We start from the raw sequence: 22661 nt of genomic DNA on the forward strand, positions 1-22661 counted from the left end.
TGTAGGCAGTGTTGTTATAGGGGAAGTCCCCCCTTGCTTATAAATAAACAGGAAATTCCCCTGTTTATATACTTATTGGTTGTATAAGATTTTATAACTTTCAATTTAATGTTTAATTGAGAATCTGCATAACTTTTATACTATGCACTTACTTTACTTTCTTTTCTTACTTTATTTTATTTTATTTAAATTAAACTCTTTATTAAAAAAAGAAAGAGAGAGATGGGAATTCTTCCCATTCGCTTTTTTAGATATAGCCATTCATTCCTCTTATTCTCTCTCTGTGTACTGTTGTTCAGTGTAATGCTTAAGAGCGGCAGGACTCTAATCTGGAGAACCAGGTTGGATTCCCCCTCCTCCACTTGAAGCCAGCTGGGGGACCTTGGGTCAGACACAGATCTTTCAGAGCTCTCTCAGCCCCACAGGGGGGTGGGTTGTCATGAGGGTAATAATAACATACTCTGTAAACTACTCTTGAGTGGGCATTTAGTTCTCCTGAAGAGCGGTATATAAAACAAATATTATTATTACAATTATTATGCTATGGCCACTCATCCAATATGGGAAGAGGACTTTCTGGTTTTGAAACAGCATCCCAAGCAAGACATACCCTTGACTTGCTCCAGGGGAAAAGCATCCCAACAGGCTGAAGCTCAGCAGCAGAGAATTTGTTTTGCATGCAGAAGTCCCAGGTTCAGTCTCTGGAACTTCCATTGAAAAGTGGAGGAAGGAATGCTTCTGAAAAATGAGAGACTCTTGACATTGGAAGGTCATGACCTGAGATTTGGTCTTGGGAAAAAATAAATAGAAGGGAGACAGTAGTGGAAAAGAAAATTTGGGAGAGATTAAATCTTAAGTATAATGTTTACTAAAATAAGTGTTGTAAAGAAGAGTGGAAATGAAATATGCATTATCGTTTTATTTCTAAGTTCTGTTTACTTCTTTTCTCACTTGTAAGCTTACTTTACTTTTTCTTTCTTTTTTCTTTGCTTTTTGCCCTTTTTATTGGGCTTTTAATTCTACTAATAAAATAAAAAATATATAATAACAAAAAAGAATGTTATTTTTCAATCTTTCATTTTGCTTTGATTTCTCTTTGAAGAGAAATCAGTGACCCTTTTTGTAACTTCAGCACTTGTAGCAGTTTTATGTTATACACCACAGAGTGATAGTCTAATAGGAAAACAGGAACCCTGGGGAAGATGCTGCCTGCCTCTGAGCATCTGCAAAGTGAAATTCTGAAAATATGTGGAACCTTCCTTCCTGGCCTGCCTCTCTGTGAATTTCTCTTTGATTAGAAACTGGCTTCAAATTCCTAAGTTTGTTAAAATCTGGGGAGAAATTGTATAAAGAGGATTTAAGAAAATGTCTCTTAACAACCCCAGTCTTGCGTGGGGTAAATCAAAGTTCCCGGTGGGACAGTGCCCCCACAGCATAGTTTCAGCACCTGCCATTTAATTTGGAAACCGCTGATAACACACAGCGAGACGACTGAGTTCTTGTAGCATCTCTTTAACCCAAAGAGCAAACACCTTCCTGGTTTTCTAAGATACTGCGAGATAAACTGTTGAGAAATCTCAGCAGTCTTACAATATAAAGCAAAGGATGAGAGCCATCAGCAAGTTATAAGGCGGTGGCTGGAACTGGACAGTGATCTTTGGCTTGAGAACAGAATGGAACAAGCGTGTCTCTCTCTGAAACTCCCTACACAAGACATCTTATACAGGGACGCTCAACTGACTTACTTTCTGTGTGGTCTTATATTCAAATGTACTCTGTCTCCCTAGCAGTGCATGTATAGCCCCAATGGGAGGACAAATGCAAGATCTTTCACTTGAACATCCCTGTGTAAGAGGTCTTGTGTAGAGAGACTCTCTATGAAACGTTTTTTTGGGGAGTGCCTAATGAGTACAGTAATGGAGCTCTGATGTGGCACATGTTACAGAAAAGCAAGATTTGGAGAGGAATACATGCGCTTGCTGGTTGAGCAAATAACAAAACGACTTCCAGTTTGGATGTGGCGATATAGTTACATCATGCCCAGTCTAGTAGAACAATTACCTATGTAGAACTTTATGCCCAATCTAGAAGAACTAGCTGGGGCTAACAGGAAAGGGCTGGCAAAAAATTCAAGGATTTCCAGGAAGGTATTACATCCATTGCTGACAATCAGTTCAGAGTTGCTGTGCAACTTGAGGAGATTTCTGGGAAAACAGGCCATTGAACTCCCTTCTTGCACCTCACCAAACAAGCTCTTCTCACTTGTTGTCCAAGAGCTCTCATCCAAGCATCACAACCTTTTGTCTGCTCAGGTTCTCTTGTCCTCTCACTCCCCCCATTTCTGCCAATGAACCCTGTGAATGGCTGTGGCTTCCCACCTGTGTGTAAAAGAAGTTTATTGAGTTACAAAACACTGGGTTTTGTTGGAGATTGGATTGATTAGCCTGTGTAGTACTGGTGTGTTATCATGTATATGAATGCGTTGAATGGAGTTAAGGGCATGGAAGAAATGTACAGATTAGATAAGGAGAATTCCATGCATTGAATGTCAGAATCTACCTGAGAATCAGGCCTTTGGCCTTTGGATTCTCTGGGCTCCATCTCCACAGCCCGGCTGTCATATCCCAGGGCCCTCAGACAAGAAGAATGCCAGAATGAGGCTAAAAACAACTAGAATGGCCAAAAACAACTTTAATATGAAGGGAAATTTACAGGGTAGTTCTGAGCAGAGTTAAATCCCTCTAAGCCCATTGACTGGAAATTGGAATGGTCCGTGCAGATTTTTTAAAAAAGAGTATTGGTAGCACCTTTAAGACTAACCAATTTTATTGTAGCATAAGCTTTCGAGAATCAAGTTCTCTTCGTCAGATGCCTGATACTGACGAAGAGAACTTGATTCTCGAAAGCTTATGCTACAATAAAATTGGTTAGTCTTAAAGGTGCTACTGGACTCTTTTTGATTTTGCTACCACAGACTAACACGGCTAACTTCTCTGCTGCAAGTATGAAAGATAATATTTTAAAACAATATGTTCATTTTTAAAAGCTTCCTGTTTAACACAGCTCCTGCCTAAAATATTGAAGGCTAGTTAGTCTCTCTACAGGAGACACCTTGGTGCATATTCGTCAAGTGTAGGGAGAGGCAGTGTTAGCCAGGAAGCCAGGTTTAAAAATACAGAGCCAGTGGGGATCTCTCTTCAAAGGGTTAGTCAATTTCATCTTTGTCTCCCCTAAGGCCCTGTCAATTGCATCTCTCTGTCTAAAACTGTGGGATTGCAACCAGAGAGCAGTGAGGAATGGAAATAGGCTGGAGCTGCTTCCAGAACCAGGCTTGGACCTGAGAGGTAATAATGGGCTGAAGTTTCCCTTTGGGCATTTCATGGCCCCTTCTCACAGCTGCAGTGTACAGCAAAGCCTTTGCCCTGCCACTGGCTCTGTCTTCTAAAACTACTCTTCCCAGCTAACATTGAATCTCCCAGCACATGTTCTTCATGTGTCAGAGGTCTCATGCAGAGAGACTCTTGCTGTACGATCCAGATGCATCTGACAAAGAGAGCTGCGGTTCTCAAAAGCTTTTGCTACAATAAAGTTGGTTACTCTAAAGGTGCTACCGGACTCTTTATTTCTCACTGTTAGAGTTATATGTAAGCCCATATCCTGATATTTTGTGGCTATTATGGGGTTGTGCAGTGGGCATTATAGGGTTTTGCAGTGGCCGTTATGGGGTTGTGCCCAACAGCATGTGTGAGAACTCCAAAGGTGCCCACGGGATCAAAACATTTTGGGATCCCTGACTTAATAAAAGCTACTACACAACTTCTGTTTCTGGAGTTGGATGGGGACCAACATAGATATCAGTGCTGGCAGGGTGGGGAAGCAGGTAATTCTAGTCAAATGAGGTTTACTTGGCTCTAGGGAAAGAGAAGATTAGGTGAGGTACTGCACAATCCGCTTCAGTCTGTGCTTATGGTCCTGCGCCCAGTACGGAGAAATGCTGGCCGCAGGGACAAAGTCTGGAAAGGACACTTGCCAAAAGTTCATGGAGTGCTGCTCCAACAGTGGCAAAACATACTGCCTTGATTGCAAGCCCTTTCAGCACCCCACAGAGCCAGTTTCCAGGTGATTCCCGGAGCTCCTTTCTCTAGCTTATTAATCCCTCCAGGTGAGCCCCTTAGTCTGACACCCCCCTCTGGCTCTTCCTTTGCACTTGTCCCTTTGGGGGCCTCCTTTCTCTGAGTGAGTTTAAAAAGGAAAGGAATGTGCCACAGTGAATTCAATGCATTTATTCCCCCTGAGCACGGTACAATTTTACCATCATCCCCCCAGTTCCTAAACAGCATGACATTGGTTCATGGAATATAACCTGCAGTTTCCCAGAGTATAATTTGATTTAATTTCTAAATTCTTTAATGCCAAATGAAAACACTCATTGCAAAGGATCATAGTTACACGGCAGAATGCATTTTAATGGGTGCTACAAAAATTGCGTTTGATATATGCTGGTGCACTCATTTATGGTGATCCCTGGTGAGGTTTTCATGACAAAAGACTAAAAGGTAGTTTGCCATCGCCTGCCTCTGCAATCCTGGTCTTTGGTGGAAGTCTCCCATCCAACTACTAACCAAGGCCAACCTTGCTTAGCTTCTGAAACCAAATAGGATCAGGCTTACCTGGGCTATCCAGAGCAGAGACTCTTGTTATGCATAAAGGGAGGGGGTTGTAGCATTTAAAGGGGAACAGATTTATTATAGCATAGTTAACTGCTGAAAAAAATAATTGCTGACTTAGAATTTGACAACAGATTAATTGTATTAACGAGAATTTGAACAGACACAATACATTTTTTTCAACCATTACTGATGTTAAAGTAATTTAAAATAACCAAGGTCGTTGTGCTGCTACCTGTCATAGCTTTTGGGAACAGTCACTGTGCTTATCTTACATACTTTTGAGAAATGTCTCAAACTGTGTCTGAAAACTATAATTTTCTTAAGTCTTCTCTGCCTTTCTTTGGGTGTTCAAAACCCTTGCAGGACTGTAAGTGCAGAGTGCATTTTATAATCTAAAATATTAACTAGAAACAAAGCCCATTGTGCAAATAAATACAACAGGCTCTAGAAAGCTGGGGCTGGGGAGGGCTGGCAGGTGGAGGGGTAAGGGAGGGTCTTGGGAGAGCTGAGAGGCAGGAGGGGTTTGGGGAGCATTGGCAGGTAGAGGGGCAAGGGGGGGTCTGGGGAGAGCTGAGAGGCAGGAGGGGTCTGGTGAGGATTGGCAGGTAGAGGGGAAAGGGGGGTCTGGGGAGGGCTGAGAGGCATGAGCGGTCTGGGGATGATTGGCAGGTAGAGGGGCAAAGGGGGTCTGGGGAGGGCTGAGAGGCAGGAGGGGTCTGGGGATGATTGGCAGGTAGAGGGGCAAGGGGGGTCTGGGGAGGGCTGAGAGGCATGAGCGGTCTGGGGATGATTGGCAGGTAGAGGGGCAAGGGAGGGTCTGGGGAGGATTGGCTGTAGAGGGCTGGGCAGACTCACCGGGCCATCTGCCACCAGCGGCACCCTCCAGAGGCGGTGTTCCATGGCGTACTTTTATCCTGGTGCACCCGTGCAGGTGACCAGGATCCATGTGCATCGTCAGAAAGATGCTAAGAGAATTATCTGGTAGGATAGCTATGTGGCTGCTATTTGAGGATGCTTAAATCCAGAAACTGGAGCCATGAATGGACAAGACAGATCTTCTTACACACCTGAAAAATTCCTAGATTTGCAGAAAAATCTAAAATCTTTAATGGAAGACTCCACAGAAGGGAGGGATTTGAACTCTCCTATCAACCCTGTAAAGTCTTTATAGTCTTTGATGCATTGCAGTCGCTTGATGGTGAAATTTATTTTATCAGTGATTAGCCCTGTTGTGGAAGCGGAAAGTAATTAGTTTCTTCCAAGAGTGGTAAAATGTACCATCTTGTTTACAAGCCCTTCCCATATCTCACTGAGCCAGTTTCCAGGTGTTGCCTGGAGCTCCTTTCTCTGGCTTATAAAGCCCTCCAGGTGAGCCCTTTGGTCTAACATTTGCTGCCTTGGTTTGTTCCCTCTGCTTGGAGTCCTCCTTGGCTCTTCCTCTCCTCTTTAGTATGAAGGCACTCCTCAGCACATGTCTCCTTTTTGGCCTCTTTTCTCCAGGTGAGTTTAAAAACCAGAACGCCAGGAACTTTTATTGCCTCTGAAGGGAATAGGCCACAGTAACTTCAAGGTATTTAGTCACTTTAATCAAGGTACAATTTTATCACTGTCTCTTTAGTTCCACATGGGCTTGTGGAAAACAACCTAGAGTTTTTTGTTAATTTTATTCCTTTAAAACATTTGTGAGATGCCTTTTCTCCAGAGGTACTCAAGGAGGCATACAAAGTAAAATGTGAACATTATAGTTTCCTAGGATACAGCTGGATTTTATTTTTAAATTCATTAATCCCAAATGAAATGGCAAATTTATTCATTGCAAAGCGTCATAGTTACATGGCCAAACCCATTTTCATGTTGTTGCAATAGAGTGCCTTCCTTATAGAGGGGTTTGTGGAATCTGAAAGATTTACGGATTGATTATAATGTAGTTAACTGCTGAATAGATCACTGCCAATGTACAATAGATTAAATTAAACTGAAACAAGGTATTTCACACTCAATTACTGATGTTAAACCAACATAAAGTAATCAGAGAAACTGTCATTGCGTTTGTGAATGGGCAATGTACTTACCTTGTATTCTTTTGAGAAATGTCTCAAACCATATCTGAAAACTAAGTTTTTCTTAAGTCTTCTCTGCCTTTCTGTGGGTGTTCAAGATGTGGTCAGGATTGGAAGAGGCCAATGCATTATACAATACATTTTACTGCCAACATCTCACTGTATTTAATTAGCAATATTTTAAAAGAATTATAAAAGAATAGAATCATAGAATCATAGGGTTGGAAGGGACCTCTAGGGTCATCTAGTCCAGCCCCATGCACAATGCAGGAAATTCACAGTTACCTCCCCCCCACACACACACACCCAATGACCCTTACTGCATGCTCTGAAGATGGCAAAACGCCATCAGGATCCCTAGCCAAAGTGGCCTGGGGAAAATTGCTTCATGACCCCAAAGTGGCGATCAGCATTACCCTGAGCATGTAAGAAGGGGCCGCAAGAACTAAGCGCTGATGTAAGCCTTCTTGCCCTCTCCTCTCATGGTCTGCCTAAGTTCAAAGAATCAGCATTGCTGTCAGATGGCCATCTAGCCTATAGATAATTCCTGATTAAGTAATATTAAAACTCTCTATATTTAATTTTATAACAAAATACTTTAAATATCAGCTTCCTCTGGAAATCTGATTCACAGAAGGGGCGGGGAGATTCTGTCTTATTGGGCAAGTTGATTCTTCTGGCACTTCTAAATTCTTCTGTTTGCTTTCATCTATTCTCATCACACTGGATGCCTTTTGGCTCTCTCGTCTTCTTCCATGTTTTGTTGATGGGATGAATGGATGGTTGGATAGCTGGATTGAAGTGCAGATACATAACCAATAGGCGCAGTTCCCTTTTCTCACCAAGGTGGCTTTCACACAAAGTGTTTTCCAAGTTGCAGCCATCCAATGCACGCGTTTTTTTTCATGCGTCCACATGACATCATCTTCGATAGTGCACAGGCTAATTAACAATTCTGTTCATTCCATCCACCAAAAACCTATGCTTTATTTTAAACCATTTTAAAAATAGTGTTTCCAAGATATGAGCTGGAACAGATTCTAGAGTCCCAGAGGAAAGCAGCTCCATCGTAGGACTTGGGTTAAGCGCTAGTCAACTACTCTTTGCATTGTTGAAGGCTGCAAGGCACCAGTCCCTTGCAGCTCTTGCAGAAATAAGCATAAGAGCAGAGAATCACCACAGCTCAGTCTTCAGGCAGGGAGAATGGGGAAGAGATCATCTGGAGGTGCCTCTTTGTGTACATGGGTTTTTTTAAAAAAACAGGCTTTAAAATTTTCTTACATTATTCCGATGCAGTGTTACCCATTCTCATGGAATTTTTTTTAACAAAAGATAATCATCCACACACCAGCCTACCCTCTAGACATGGGGTAGGGAATCGTCTGGAAGTGCATCTGCACCTATATAGAATGATTCTTTAATACCTTTTTAAAACGGTATTGCATTTTAAGTCAGCAATGTTATCCATGCTCCTCAAAAGAAGAAAAAATAAAACGGAGTGAGCAGAGAATCCTGAGGGTAACATGAGAATACAGTGCCTAGGGGCGGGGGGCTTCAATATACAACAGATGGGAAAGGGAAACCATGGGTAACAAAGGAGAGAAAGCCAATTTCCCTGTTTCCTCTAGAATCTGAGGGCCAAGCTACACTTGACAAATGACACTTGAACAGCAAGTGTATTTCTCCCTGTTCACTTGCCCTCCACTCAATCCACTTGCCGTTCAAGTGTCATTCGTCATGTGTAGCTTGGCCCTCAGCTGCAAGGGCAATTTCACACACAATTCCATCATCATGCTGACCATCACGGAAAACCACCTTGAAACAGCTGAAGAATACCTTTCATTCTCTCCCCCCCCCTTGAAAATTCCAATTTCTGCACAGCAAAAAAATGTTGTATCATTGGAGTCTCTTGTCTGGAAATGTTCATATTATTTGTCAAGTATAGTGCGACGTACACAGAGAGCAGTGAGGTTTTGCGACCAATATCAACATCTCTCTCCTGCCTGCAGTGGCACTGATGGAATGCTATTCCTGTACGGGAGAGGAGTGCGCAACACCAAAAATTAAGAGCTGCCGAGATGACCAAGATGCCTGTGTTTCGGCCGTATCTAATGTCAAAATGGGTAAGTGAGAAGAACTTCCCCAATGGGCATGTCCAAGTAGACCCTTTGGCATAAAAGGGTATGTTGTAAACATAAATGAGGCACTGCAGAATTTGATCTCACCTCACGTTAATTCCATCTGCCGCTTCAATTGCAGAGCTTTAGCTCCCCTAACCGCAGGATGCACAGTTCTTGGGCCAGGTCCAACTCTGCCATGAGGACTGTCAGACATGCGCCTGCCATTTCCCCACTTGGGACTCAATTCCCTAATGTACGAGGGCTCATTTGGGATCGGGGCTATGGCACAGGGGGAGAGCTTGCTTACGCTCTTTGACAATAGTATTTACCTGAACTTGATTGACTTTGAAGGAGTCATATTTGCCCCATCAATGAAACCTTTGTGTACCCCCCCCCCCCCGAAATCAGTTGGAGCATCGGTAAGGAAAAAAGAAGAACCCTGAAGACATTTCAGGTCAGGAAAATGGCATGGGAGAGAAGGCTGAAGCCCCCTTTCCTTGCACACCAAGGCCCCAGTCTGAATTGGGCCCTGCACTCATACAAACTGAACCCCTACTAGGGAACTCACATGCCACGCACATTGCACAGACTGTGGGCCAAGCTACAAGTGACGAATGACACTTGAACAGCAAGTGGATTGAGTGGAGGGCAAGTGAACAGGGAGAAATACACTTGCTGTTCAAGTGTCATTCGTCACTTGTAGCTTGGCCCTGTGTGTGTGTGTGTGTGTGTGTGTGAAAGTTGCAGTTCTCAGCCAAGAGTTTTCAAAGGAGGAGTGATCAATCAAGGTACATGCATGACTGAACCACCACTAAGTAACACCTTCTAATATATGAATCTGTCTTCATTTCATGATCTGTCCTCCACAATAGAATCCTTAGTTTCCTGGGGAAATGGGAATGAATTTAGAACGGGCAACACACCCCAGATCACAACTCCTCCCTCTTCTGCTAACTTCTTGTCAAAGAGCAAAGGTGACACAACATCATCATGCTCGGAATACCTGCCCCAACCGCTTGCAAATGAAGTGGAGCTGTGAGTAGGTACATTGTGTGAAATGGCATCCTGCCACTCAAGAAGTTGCTGAGAATTAGACAGAAGTTGCTGTTCTCGGCTAATAGTTTGGCCCTGATCTGTTGCAGCTAAAATACTTCTTCAGTATTGCAGTAGACCATCATGTCATTTCCAAATTTTTATCCCAAATGGCATCTGGAGTCACTGATGCAATTTTCACAGGCTCCACCCATAGGAAGCTCTCAAAGTTTGCAGCCATGGGGTAGCACTCCTTGATGTAACCATTGAAAAAGATATCCCGGAGGCTGTGATTTGGGGCTGAAATGAAGTTATGAAAATGTTCACCACTGGATCTATTTTCACAATTTAGAGATCAATGTTCAAAGATACTAACAATGCTGCATCCAGCATTTTAATGATTTTTGTCTAAAAGCAAAAACGTTAAGTACCACAATCCATATCCTCAAAATTCTGGCATAGAAAGGTAAGCAAAGATGATTGTCTTGAAATGTTGCCGGTCTAAGAAACTAGAAAGGATATCTATCTGATATTCCTTTTCACAGGCGAATTCTTACCAGAATTACTCATTCCTGCCAAGCGATGTGGTAAGACCCAAGACTGCTTGGACACCCAATTCAGCATGCAAACAGAAGAGGGTGGGCGCTTCCGTTCCATTCGTGAGTGCTGCTTCAGTGACAAGTGCAATAACGTGAATGTCTCTCGTGAGTAGCTGGATTTTTCTTCAAAATCTTCTATATCTGTGGGAAAGCTCTCCTTTATATGAAATGTTTGCTGTTTATTCTTACAGGGAAAACGAAAGCCCCCACTTGGGGACATTTGTTATGGGACAGGTAAGTCCTTCACTCTTGCAGGGCTGGATCCAGGATTGCCGGTGCCCAGGGCAACCCAAGTCGCTCCCGGTGCTGCGTGATGATGTCACTTCCGTGAGTTCATCACACAGGGTGGAGCGTGCTGCCTGTGCAGCAAGCCGGGTGTCCTGGTGTGCTACGGAGTTGGTGGAGGCAGCACGGGGGGTTGGGAGGCCACCCACACCATTCACCTGCCCCACAGGACAAGGGGTGGCTGGCCACCCCCTGTCCTGCAGGGCAGGCAAAAGGCAGTGCAGGGGGCTGGGAGGCCGCCCGTGCTGCCACCCACGTGTTCCCAGTGGCTGGCAGCTGCGCCTGGCACCTCCTCCTCGGCAGCGCTGGGGGCAGACTACCCCCCTGCCCCTCCCTCAATCCGGCCCTGCACTCTTGAGACTGGTTTAGCCCACCTCTGCTTACAACTGCTAGACCTTAAACAAAAATGTCGACTTTATTTCTGAAATGATATGGCAGAGGTATCTAGAACACTTAAGGGAACCAAATGTTCCTCTTCTTTCTAACAATAAATCTTACAACCATGCTGTGTGGTAGTTCAGGCTGAGAGTTACTAGAACGAGGGTCTATATCCTTTTAGAGCCTGCGGGCAATAATAACTGTTCTTATATCCTGCTCTTCTAGACAGATTAGTGCCCTTCCCAGAGCAGTGAACAAGTTAATGTTATTATTACTCCCACAATGCAGTTGGGGAGCTGGGGCTGAGACGAGTGGCTGACCGAAGGCCACCTATTGAGCTCATGGCAGTAGTGGGATTCGACAAGGAAGAAAAAGGGGGTGTGGGGAAAGGTCCCCACAAACTCAACCCAAACAAGCAAGGGAAAAAATAGAGGGGTCAAGTTACAACCTAGAATAAAATATATTTAGAAAGTATTTATTATTAATGTGCACAAATAAAGGTTAAAAACAAGTTTAAAACTTAAGGCCTGGGAGGCAGGCTACATGTGTATGCTAAAACTTGCTAAAACATTCTCAGTGTACAGATGATGGTACTGTGCAATGGTACACAGACAGACCATGGTATGGTACAATCTGCCACTCTATGGGTCAAGGTACAAGTGACGAATGACACTTGCCTGGTAAGTGAACAGACTCACATGTGGTTGTTGTGGGTTTTCCGGGCTGTATTGCCGTGGTCTTGGCATTGTAGTTCCTGACGTTTCGCCAGCAGCTGAGGCTGGCATCTTCAGAGATGTAGCACCAAAAGACAGAGATCTCTCAGTGTCACAGTGTGGAAAAGATGTAGGTCCTTTGTATCTACTCAGGAGGGGTGGGGTTGAGCTGAGTCATCCTGTAAGAGTTTCCCCGGGTGTGGAATGCTAGGAACTACAATGGAACGTCAGGAACTACAATGCCAAGACCACGGCAATACAGCCCGGAAAACCCACAACAACCATCGTTCTCCGGCCGTGAAAGCCTTCGACCATACGACAGACTCACATGTATTCTTCCCTGTTCACTTTCCATTCACTTGCTCTCCACTTGGTCATTCGTCACTTGTAGCTTGACCCTATGTCTATGGCAAATTGATGTAACACACCCTTATGCATTGGAAACCAAGCCTCAGAGTACAATAACAAATGAAGAGCATTGCATGAGCGCAGTCCAGGTCTGCTGCAACATTTGTATTTTATCACACAATGCTAGAGCTTTAGATAAAACTCAGGGGACATTTCAGGATTGGTTTCTGTATGTCTGAGTGTGTTTGATTATAAATAGTTTACAACTGGCCACCGAGGAAGGCCTTAGGGCTGAAACATGTCAAGTCAGTTTTTGTACTGTGCCATGGACTGTTTGTGTTGGTCATTGCACTGTACCATTACCAGTACATTGAGAATGCTTTAGCAAGTTGTCTCACACGCACGTAGCCTGCCATCCAAGCCTTATGTTTTAAATTTGTTTTTAACCTTTATTTGTGCACATTTATAATAAATAATTTCTAAGTAGTGGGATTTGAACCAGTAGAGTGCTGATTCGCAGCCGAACCACTTAACCACTGTGATACAGCAGCTAGTGGGAGCGAACGCAAAATGTTTTCCACAGCAGGCAAAGGCTTACATCCAGAGGAAGCCCAAGTGCAGAGGAGAAGAGGGTTAATTAAAAAATACACTGAGAAAGAGGCAAGATAGAATAAAACAAACGCTGTTGTTGCTGCTACAGCTGAGAGAATGCTATTTTAATTCCCACTGCTCATTTATTTTTTGTATTTATTTAAAACATTTTATGCTCCCTTTCCACTCAAAGAGGATCTCCAAAGCGGTGAAAATGAAAACACTGGAATATTTGAACATTAAAAGAACCTTTAATAGAATATATATAATAGTTCAATAAAACATATAAACACACATACAATCAGCTTTTCAGTGCCAAATCTGAAGGGCTGCTGGGCAAGAGCCCTCCTTGGCACCACCCACTTTCTATAAACACTGAGCAGATGCCATGGTGCCCCTGGGCACCTTGTTGGGGACCCTTCACTAGATCCACCATGACTATGTGGAATTTTTTTAACCTGGATCTCCCTATTCACTCTGATTTCTACAGTTCTTTGGATTATTGAGACTGCACTGCTTTTGTCTAAACCTGGCTTTTGGCTTGTTCCTTTTTATGTTTCTGTTCATTTTGATTTGTAAATGAAATTGCTTAAAAAACGAAGAAAAAGTGGGATGGAACTGTGGAATGGAACATATACTGTCTTGATTTTTGCAGTGTCAGAGCCTGTGGAACATCCTCCCAATCAGATACTATGCCCCTCCTGCTTTGACTTGGATTCCGAGAACTGCACAGAAGGGGGGAAAGTGATGATCTGCACTGGTGATGAGACGAAATGTGTTGAGGGAGTCATAGAGATGAAAATAAGTGAGCAGTATTGCTTTCCATATTCACAGAGTTGATTGGTGCATGTGTGTGTTTTCGATTGAGAGCCAGAATGGTTAATAATATAATAATAACAACATTAAATTTATATACCACTCTTTAGAACAACTAAAAGCCCACTCACAGTGGTTTAAACAGTATGTTGTTATATCTTCACGACTACCACCCTGTGTGGTAGGAGAGAGAGCTCTGATTGACCCAAGGTCACCCAGCTGGCTTCAAGCAGAGGAGTAGGGGAATTAAACCTGGTTCTCCAGATTAGAGTCCCACCACTCTTAAGCACTACATCAAACTAGCTCTAAGTATGTGCACTACCTTTTGTGTATGACAATGTAAGTCAATTGGGTTGCGCTCCTCTTGGAGGCTACTCAGTGGTTATGGTGAAGCTCTCCATGGTCTTTAATTAAATATTTTAAAATCACTGACAACTGTGAGCTTGAAGTAAAGTCCATGAAACAATAGCTGTTTCGGTCCAGCGGAGTATGCCAGGGACTGAATCTTTTAAAGTAAAGACTCTGCATCAGTTTCTATCTGTTCTTCCTTTTGATATTCATGCCTGGTTTCTTGGATGCAGCTCTTAAGGGTCAAATTCCAAATGCCCGTAGACAGGCTGCGGCAGACCTAGGACTGGTTCCCTGTCTGATTTTTGGAAATTAACCATTCCTTGAGTTCCGACTGACCCCCTGCCTTCCCCTTGGCAGCATTACCTCTCTAGGGGCCTGGGCCTTGATGAAACTCTTACAAAGAATACAAAAAGTAGGAAATTCATTGGAGGCCTGGAAGTATAGGACTGAACCATTAAGGAAGAGAAACATCCCCATCTGGTCGGAAATTTTTGGCTTTGGGAGCTGCAATTCTGATCAATGCCACTCTCAAGGACCTTGAAAAAATAGACTGATGTTACTGTGTTTTTTCTTTCTCAGGTCTTCTAGGGTATGCAATTAATATGTTTATCCAAGGATGTGGAACACCAAGCATGTGCACTGCTAGATTTCCAATGGAGAGTGTATCGTCTGGTGAAACGAAATTCAACATCAAAGGAATTCGGTGTATCGACGGCATTGAATACTTGACAGTGTAGATGGGAGAGTCCACATCCCTCTCTTCTTCGGAATCCACCATTCTTGGACAAGAAAGAGGAAGTTGGGGACCAAGTGATTGGCACACGGAAGGGCTGACATTTAGGACTCCTGGGCTGCCTTCTCTGTAGCGGGTGGAGGTGCGGGGCACAAGCTGGGAGGGAGAGAAGACCTTGGGGTTTAGAGGCTGAAGCTCATGAGCAGGATACATTTCCACTGAGTCGCAATCAAAATGATCCAAATAAATTGGCATGTCAAATACAGCATGTTCTGTGTGTGTGTTTCTTAGATGATTCATGTGTCAGGGGACAGAAGGGGGGATACAGATAGAAGAAATGGGAATTTGAGTATTATTGTACACCCAGTCCGGCTTCATGCAAATGGGAGATTAGTGACCGAATTGAGCCACTCTCTGTGATGCTGCGGCAGAAGATCCCACACCAGCTCAAAGTAAACTTCCAAGAGATTATTGCGGGGACCACGGAGATAAAATAAAATGGGATTCAAAGGACATCAAGGACCACAGAATGCTTGGCTATATTTCTATTTGGAGCACATTTCTGTCCTGCCATTATTCCATGGACCGCAAGGCCATATGCATCACACTCCACTCCTCCATTTAATCCTCACAACAACAACCCTGTGAGGCAGGACAGGAGAGAATGATTGGCAAAAAAAAAAGGAGAGAGTGATTGGCACAAGATCCCCCAGCCCTCTGTAAGGCCCTCAGAGAAGACGACTCCCAAGATGAGGAATGACCTTAAAAAACTTTATTAAAAAGAGCCATTCAGAGTGCAGGTCTAAGCAAAGTTTCACACACCTGATCCCATTGACTCTGCTTAGCATTGCACTGTAAACCTACCTTAGAAAAGCTGCTCGAAGGCTTTTGTGGTTGGATTTTACTGTACACCAAAGTGGCGGGGGGCAGAAGGGAGGGGGTAATTCTAGACATGCGTTGTTGACTTGTCCCTAGAGAAGATTATATGATGTACCACACAATCTGCTTGAGTCTGTTTATGGTGCAGCATCCAGTCTGGAGAAACAGTGCCTGGGATGGAGTCTGCAAAACATGCTTGCCAAATTTTCTTTTTTTTTCTTTCATTTTTTTATTAGTTTTTCCATTAGGGGTAGGAGAAAGAGGGAGAACAAGAGACAAAAGTATCATACATTCTGCTTGAAACAGCACTCTGCTTATCTACATTTTCCACACTGCTCATCATTTAACTGTGATTGCTAGTAAGAAATTACAATATTGCCTTCATATAATTACTACATTCGAGTCTTTTTATTTGTTTCTCATCCAGTTGTAAAAGGGGGTCCATGGTGCAGCAAAGTCTTCTTCCATTTGTCCTACCATTAGTAAACTTGGTTTGTTTAGTTCCGCATTCTCCATTATCTTCGCTATTAGCCACTCCTGCTGGGGTATTACTGGTCTTTTCCAATAAAATGCTAGTAGAATTCTTGCCGCTGTCACTACATGTATAATAAAATGTTTCTGATCTTTATCAAAATGCTTGCCAAATTTTCATGGAGTGCGACTTTCTACACCATCATAATGATTCTGATCATAATCTTGATTACAAGCCCTTCCCATATCCCACTGAGAGCGGGACCACAAGTGATGCCTGACACAGGTTGGACACTAGTCAGCTTCCCTCAAGTTTTGATGGGAAATGTAGGTATCCTGGTCTTGCAGCTTGACTTTCCGACTGCTGTCCAATGGACTTTTCAACTGTCACTTGTCCAACATTCCTCCAAGCTGCCTACATTTCCCATCAAAACTTGAGGGAAGCTGGCAAGTGTCCAACCTGTGTCAGGCGTCACTTGTGGTCCCACTCTGAGCCAGTTTCCAGGTGCTGCCCTGGAGCTCCTCTCTGTGGCACATACATCTCTCCTGGTTAGTCCCTTGATTCAACATCTGTTGTCTTAGTGGATTCCTCAACTGCTTTGCAAGCATAAGTTCCTAGGTCCAGTCCAGAGCACCTCCGGGTAGATTGAATTACCTTTTTTAAAAAAATTAAAAATAGTTGTAAGAAATGCTTTTCACTGTCATAAAATCATAGAATCATAGGATTGGAAGGTACCTCTAGGGTCATCTAGTCCAACCCCCGGCACAATGCAGGAAATTCAAAACTACCCCCCCAGCTGCCCCAGTGACCCCCTGCTCCATGCCCAGAAGATGGCAAAACACCATCAGGATCCCTAGCCAAACTAGCCTGGGGAAAATGGCTGCCTGACTCCAATGTGGCGATTGGCCTTACCCTGGGCATGTAAGAAGAGGCCATGAGAACTAAGCACTGATGTGACTTTTCCTGCCCTCCCCCTCATGATCTGGGCTGAATCCACATGCCCTTGGCGCTTCCCAGTGTTTTCATTAAACACCTGGAAGTATAGTGTGTTTCTAGCACACTTCAGAAATCGCGCTAGAAAGACGCTATACTTCCGGGTGTTTAGCGAACATATAGCGCAATGCTGGGACGTGCCAAGGGCATGTGGATTCAGCCCTTCCCAGGTTCACAGAATCAGCATTGCTGTCAGATGGCCCTCTCAACTTAAATACCTCCAAAGAAGGAGAGCCCTTAACTCCCCAGGGAAGCCTGTTCCATTGAGGGACCGCATTAACTGTCAGGATTGAATATAATTGAAAATAAGTTAAGTAATAAGATAGGTTAAGGGTTGGAAAGCTGTTGGAAGTCTATAAGGAGGGGGAGAGAAAGGGTGGGGGTTGAAATAAATTAGGTAGGATGGGGAGTGTATGTATTGAATCTGTACTATGTACTCACCAATAAAAACATTTTTTTTAAAAAAAGGATTGTTCTTCCTAATATTTATGTGAAAACACTTTTGATTTAATTTCAATCTGTTCGTTCTGGTCCAAGCTACTGGGGCAGTGGAAAACAACTCCGCTCCAAGTCTTTTGATACAAAAGGATCAGGATCTTTCCATCTTTTAAAAAATCTGGTATGGAACTATCCCTTTGAAGGGCAGACTAATCCTTTTAGGGATTTCTTTCCTTTTTGTCTCCTTGTCTCTCTTCTCCATCTTGCAGCCATGGGGGCAAGACACCAATGTGCAAGTCTGTTGGTTTGACTAGCTTGGTCATCTGGTCTCTGATATCTTTGATCTTCACCCCGGCAAGCAACTCCTCTCGGGCCCTGGGGTCAGGCCTGAACACACGGCATTCTATACCTCTCAGCAGAGTCACCAATCACCAAGGTTTTTTTTGTTTTTCCTTCAAATGTTATTTGTTTGTAGCTCCATGCTTCCTTCTGCTCCTTGTTGGTGTACATGTCCCAGTGAGTCTGCCACAGCCGCAAGGCCTGGAATCAGTTTCTCAGCTCCAGGCCATCTTGCTCTGTGCCTTCTGGCTCGTGCTGTCGCTCTCTGAGGAGGTTTATTAGGAAAATATTTTGTTTTATTGTCCCCATCCCTTTGCAGAGACTGAAGGCTTTGGTTGATGAAATCTTCTCCTTCTTTCATCTCTTGAAGGGTAACAATCCATTCCTCCAGACTCTTCACTTTTGTTCCAGTAGCACTATCATCTCGCACTTGTGACAAACGAGCCAGAAATACACCTGGAAATCATGATTTCATTTTGTTAAAGTGGCTTCCAGAAAGGTGAACAAGGAAACCTGGCAGCAAAAGGGAACATCAGAATGGAAAGATTAATAATTTATTGGCACTATCATCACTTAGAAAATGAAATTCGGTGGATCAGTGCTTTAGATTGAGGACTGTGGTCAGTGCGAATTTGCTGCTTGTTAAAACAAAAACCAGCTGCCCCAAAGAGCCTCAAAGGTCTCATTGGTGCAATCTCATGATAACAAAAAAATTAAATGAATTGAGCAAAATCAGCATCCCCCCCCTCCCCGAAAACACCACTAATGGTAAACAGTTTGTTTGGAAATAGCGGGTGCGAAACTTAAATGAAAATTTTCTCAATCCACACACCTTTTCTATTAACCTACTTTAGAAAAGCCACTTTCATTTTTCGATTCAACTGTAGATCAAAAGGAGTGGGAGTGTTATTCAAGACAAACATCATTTAATTGGCCTTACGGACAGAGTAATTTATACAACACAATCTGCATCAGACTGCTTATGGTCCCATATCCAGTATGGAGAAACAGCACCTGGGGCAGAGTCTGGAAAGGATGTTTGCCAAAAATTCATGGAGTGCTAGAAGAAAATTTCAGTTGCTGCCAAGAGTAGCAAAATGTACTGTTTTGAGTACAAGTCCTTCTTGTATCCCACTGAGCTCATTTCCGGGTGTTGCAGTGGAGTTTCTCTGCTTGGGTTTTTAAAGCTCTTTAGCTGAGCCCTTTGGTGCAACATTTGCTGCCTTGGTTCGTTCCCTCTGCTCGGAGTCCTCCTTGGCTCTTCCTCTCATCTTTACTATGAAGGCACTCCTCACCATATGCTTCTTTTTGGGCCTCCTTTCTCCAGGTGAGTTTAAAAAATAGAAATCCTGGACTTTTTATTGTCTCTAGGAAGGAAAAGTGCCACAGCAACTTCAAGGTATTTAGTCATCTTAAGCAAGATACAATTCTACCGCCATCCTTTCAGTTACTAAACGACATGTTATGGGTTCCTGAGAAATGACGTGCATTTTATTATTACTTTTATTTATTTAAAACATTTATGAGCCACCTTTCCTCCCAAGGTGCTCATGGAAGCTTACAAAGTAAAATATAAAAATAAGTTTCCTAAGATACAGCTGATTTTTATTTTTAAATTCATTAACACCGAATGTAAAATACCTATGTATTTATTGCAAAGGATCATAGTTACATGGCTGAACCTAATTTCATGGTTGTTGCAACAGAGTACCTTCCTTATAGAGGGGTTTGTGGCATCTGAAAGACTGATTCATCATAGTATAATTAGCTGCTGAATAAATAATTGCTGACTTAGAATAGATTAATTTAAACCAAAACAATATATTTCTCACTCATTACTGATGTTAAACCAATATGAAATAATCAAAGAAACTAAGTCATATCTTTTGGAAAAGGGCACGCACTTATATAGTTGTGATAAATGTCTCAAATTATATCAAAAAGCTCTATTTTTCTTACATTTTCTCTCCCTCTCTGAAGGAGCCGAATGCATTATACAATACTAGCAACAAAGTCTTTTGTGGGGAAAAATACAAAGGACTCTAGAAAGCTGGGGCTGGGGAGCACTGACAGGCAGGCCGGACATTCTGCTGCCTCTGAGCCCAGACTAGTACAGGCGAGGGCCGGCAGGCAGACTGGGCATTCCCGCTTCCACCATGCTTGGATCAGGGCTGGGGAGGGCTGGCAGGTGGGCAGGCTGGGGAGGGTGGAGCCGACCTGCTACGGGGTCTTCGGAGGCTGCAGAGGCTTCGGAGGACTGTGGCTACACATGAATAAAAGGTGAGTCAGTGCCAATACGGCTCACCTTTTATGTAATAGGATGTTTCACTGCCAACATATAACTGTAGTTAATTAGCAATATTTTTTGATTGACTGGTTTTTTAGTCCTCCCTCTTTGTGGTCTTGGTCCAGCATACCTATGGTACCGCCTCCCTCCTTATGTTCCTCCAGAGCAACTTCATTCATCTGAACAGGGTCTCCTGCGGGTGGCACCCTGCACATGGGCGAAATCACAGCAGCCCATACTCGTGCTTTCTCTGTGGTGGCCCCTGCCCTGTGGAACAGCCTGCCTCAGGAGGTCAGGAGGGCCTCCACTCTCCTGGCTTTCTGCAAAAGATGAAAAACCAAATTATTCAAAAACACTTTTGTCTTGTAGGGAGGGGCTCTCAGATGCTTCATGAATGAGTTAAGGACCATAGACTTCTCCACTATGTAGCCTTACGTAATATCTGTTGCTTTAAATATGTGCTCCTTTGAGCTACCTGTGCTTCATGTTGTCTAATGTCAGCCCTAGAATTGCTTATGTTCTGTTTCAGCAATTCTTCAGGTCTGTATTGGATGCATGCAAATTCTTTGTAAACTTGTGTTTATTTACCCTATGGCATTGTTTATGGAAATGTCCCTGAAATTGACTGTACTAATCTGACACTGTATAATCCACCTTGAGTTTCAGTGAGAAAGGTGGACTATAGATGAAACCAACCAGCCAGCCAGCCAGCCAACCAACCAACCAACCAACCATTAAGAACAAGAAACATCTCCATCTGGTGGTAAACTTTTTACTCTGGGGCCTGCTAGAAACATAATTCCTACTCTGTTCAATGCTACCTTCAAGACCCTGGGAAAAAGAGACTAATGTTCATGTTCTCTTTTCCGTCACAGGTGTTGTAGAAGAGGAAATGCATATATCCTTCCAAGGCTGTGCAAGACCCAACATTTGTTACATTCCCCTTCCAAAGACAGGTGTATCCTCTCATCAAATACAATTCGCCATTGAGCGACTGCAGTACATCAAAGGCTATGAAGACTTGATGGTGTCGGTGGGAGACTCCAAATCCCTCCCTTCTTAAGAGTCCACCATTCTTGTACGAGAAGGAGGAAGTTGGGGACCAAGTGATTGGCACACGGAAGGGCTGACACTCAGGACTCCTGGGCTGCCTTCTCTGTAGCAGGTGGAGGTGTGGGGAACAAGCAGGGAAGGAGAGAAGACCTTGGGGTTTAGAGGCTGAAGCTCATGGGCAGAATACATTTCCACTGAATCACAATCAAAATAATCCAAATAAATTGGCCTGTCAAATACAGCGTGTTCCATGTGTGTGTTTCTTAGATGATTCATGTGTCAGGGGACAGAAAGGGGGGATGCAGATAAAAGAAATGGGAATTTGAGTATTATTGTACCCCCAGTCCGGCTTCATGCAAATGGGAGATTAGTGACCGAATTGAGCCACTCTCTGTGATGCTGCGGCAGAAGATCCCTCACCAGATCTAAGCAGACCTCTAAGAGATTCTAAGGGGGACAACAGCGACAGAATAAGATAGGATTCAAGGGAATCAAGGACCACAGAATCCTTTGCTATATTTGTATTCGAGGAACCTTATCCTGCTCTTATTCCAAGGAGCACAAGGCCATATACATTGCAGCCCACTCTTCCATTTAATCCTCACAACAACAACCCTGTGAAGGAGGATTGGAGAGAATGCCTGCTAAGGGCCTCAGATAGGGCTGCCAGGTCCCCCCTACCCCCTGTCCAGAAGGATGAGGGCTGGTACCTACCTTGTGATGTCTATCTTGCGTGTGTGCAGAATGCATGTGCACTCCCAAGCTGCATGATGACATCACTTCCAGGAAGTGACATCATTGTGCAGGTCACGTGCCACCCTGGGAGCACTCTTGTGCTCTGCTGTGGCCCAAATTGGGACCAACCACTGCTGCACACCACAGCAGCCCGATTTAGCTGAAATTGGCCAGAATCCAACTGCTGCAGATTGCGGAAGCATGCCATGCCACTCAGGACAGAGTGTGCCCAGGAAGGCATGTCCCTCCCCCTCTGGTAAGGAAAGTGGGGGTGGGGATGGAGGGTGTGAACGGGGGATCCCCTGCCCCCAGGGGAGAACTGGCAACCCTACCTCAGATAAGAAGACTCCCAGAATGAGGAATGGCTTTAAAATGTTTAATTATAAATTGCAATTCACAGTGCAGTTCTAAGCAGACTGAGATGCATCTCAGCCCATTGACTCTGTTTAGGATTGCATTGTAAACCTACTTTAGAAAAGCTGCTTGACAGCTTTTGTTTTTGCATTTTTCAGTACTCCAAACTGGGGAGGGGGGGAGTAATGCTAGACGTGTTGTTTACTTGTTCATAGGGAAAGAAAAGATTGTAAGAGGTACCACAGAATCTGCTTCAGTTCAGACTGCTTATGGTCCAGTCTGCAATATGGAGAAACAGAAGCTGGGATGGATTCTGGAAAAGATGCCTGCCAGATTTTCATGGAGTGCTGGAAAAGCTCGTCAGCTGCATTCAAAATTGACATAATGATTTTGATCATCTTCTTAATTCCAAGCC

General features: G+C 43.7%; 1 protein-coding gene and 1 long non-coding RNA gene across 3 annotated transcripts; both read left to right on the plus strand.

Annotated features, from left to right (window-relative positions):
• The first annotated feature begins 6072 nt into the window (after nt 1–6072).
• Nucleotides 6073–14949, plus strand: LOC129343716 (phospholipase A2 inhibitor NAI-like). The gene is made up of 5 exons (XM_055000091.1): nt 6073–6170; nt 8740–8853; nt 10428–10586; nt 13452–13601; nt 14543–14949. Exons 1-5 carry the CDS (start codon nt 6122–6124, stop codon nt 14698–14700), a joined length of 630 nt encoding a protein of 209 aa, XP_054856066.1. The 5' UTR covers nt 6073–6121; the 3' UTR covers nt 14701–14949.
• Nucleotides 14950–19025: 4076 nt separating this feature from the next.
• LOC129343719 (uncharacterized) lies at nt 19026–21396 on the plus strand. 2 transcript variants are annotated; one of them, XR_008598323.1, is made up of 3 exons: nt 19026–19144; nt 20765–20867; nt 20980–21396. It is a non-coding gene; the product is annotated as an uncharacterized LOC129343719 (long non-coding RNA). The 2 variants fall into 2 exon arrangements; XR_008598324.1 differs by having other exon boundaries at nt 20771–20867.
• Nucleotides 21397–22661: the final 1265 nt, after the last annotated feature.

Source organism: Eublepharis macularius, chromosome 15 (genome assembly GCF_028583425.1).
Source record: "Eublepharis macularius isolate TG4126 chromosome 15, MPM_Emac_v1.0, whole genome shotgun sequence".
Taxonomy (NCBI): Eukaryota; Metazoa; Chordata; class Lepidosauria; order Squamata; family Eublepharidae; genus Eublepharis; species Eublepharis macularius.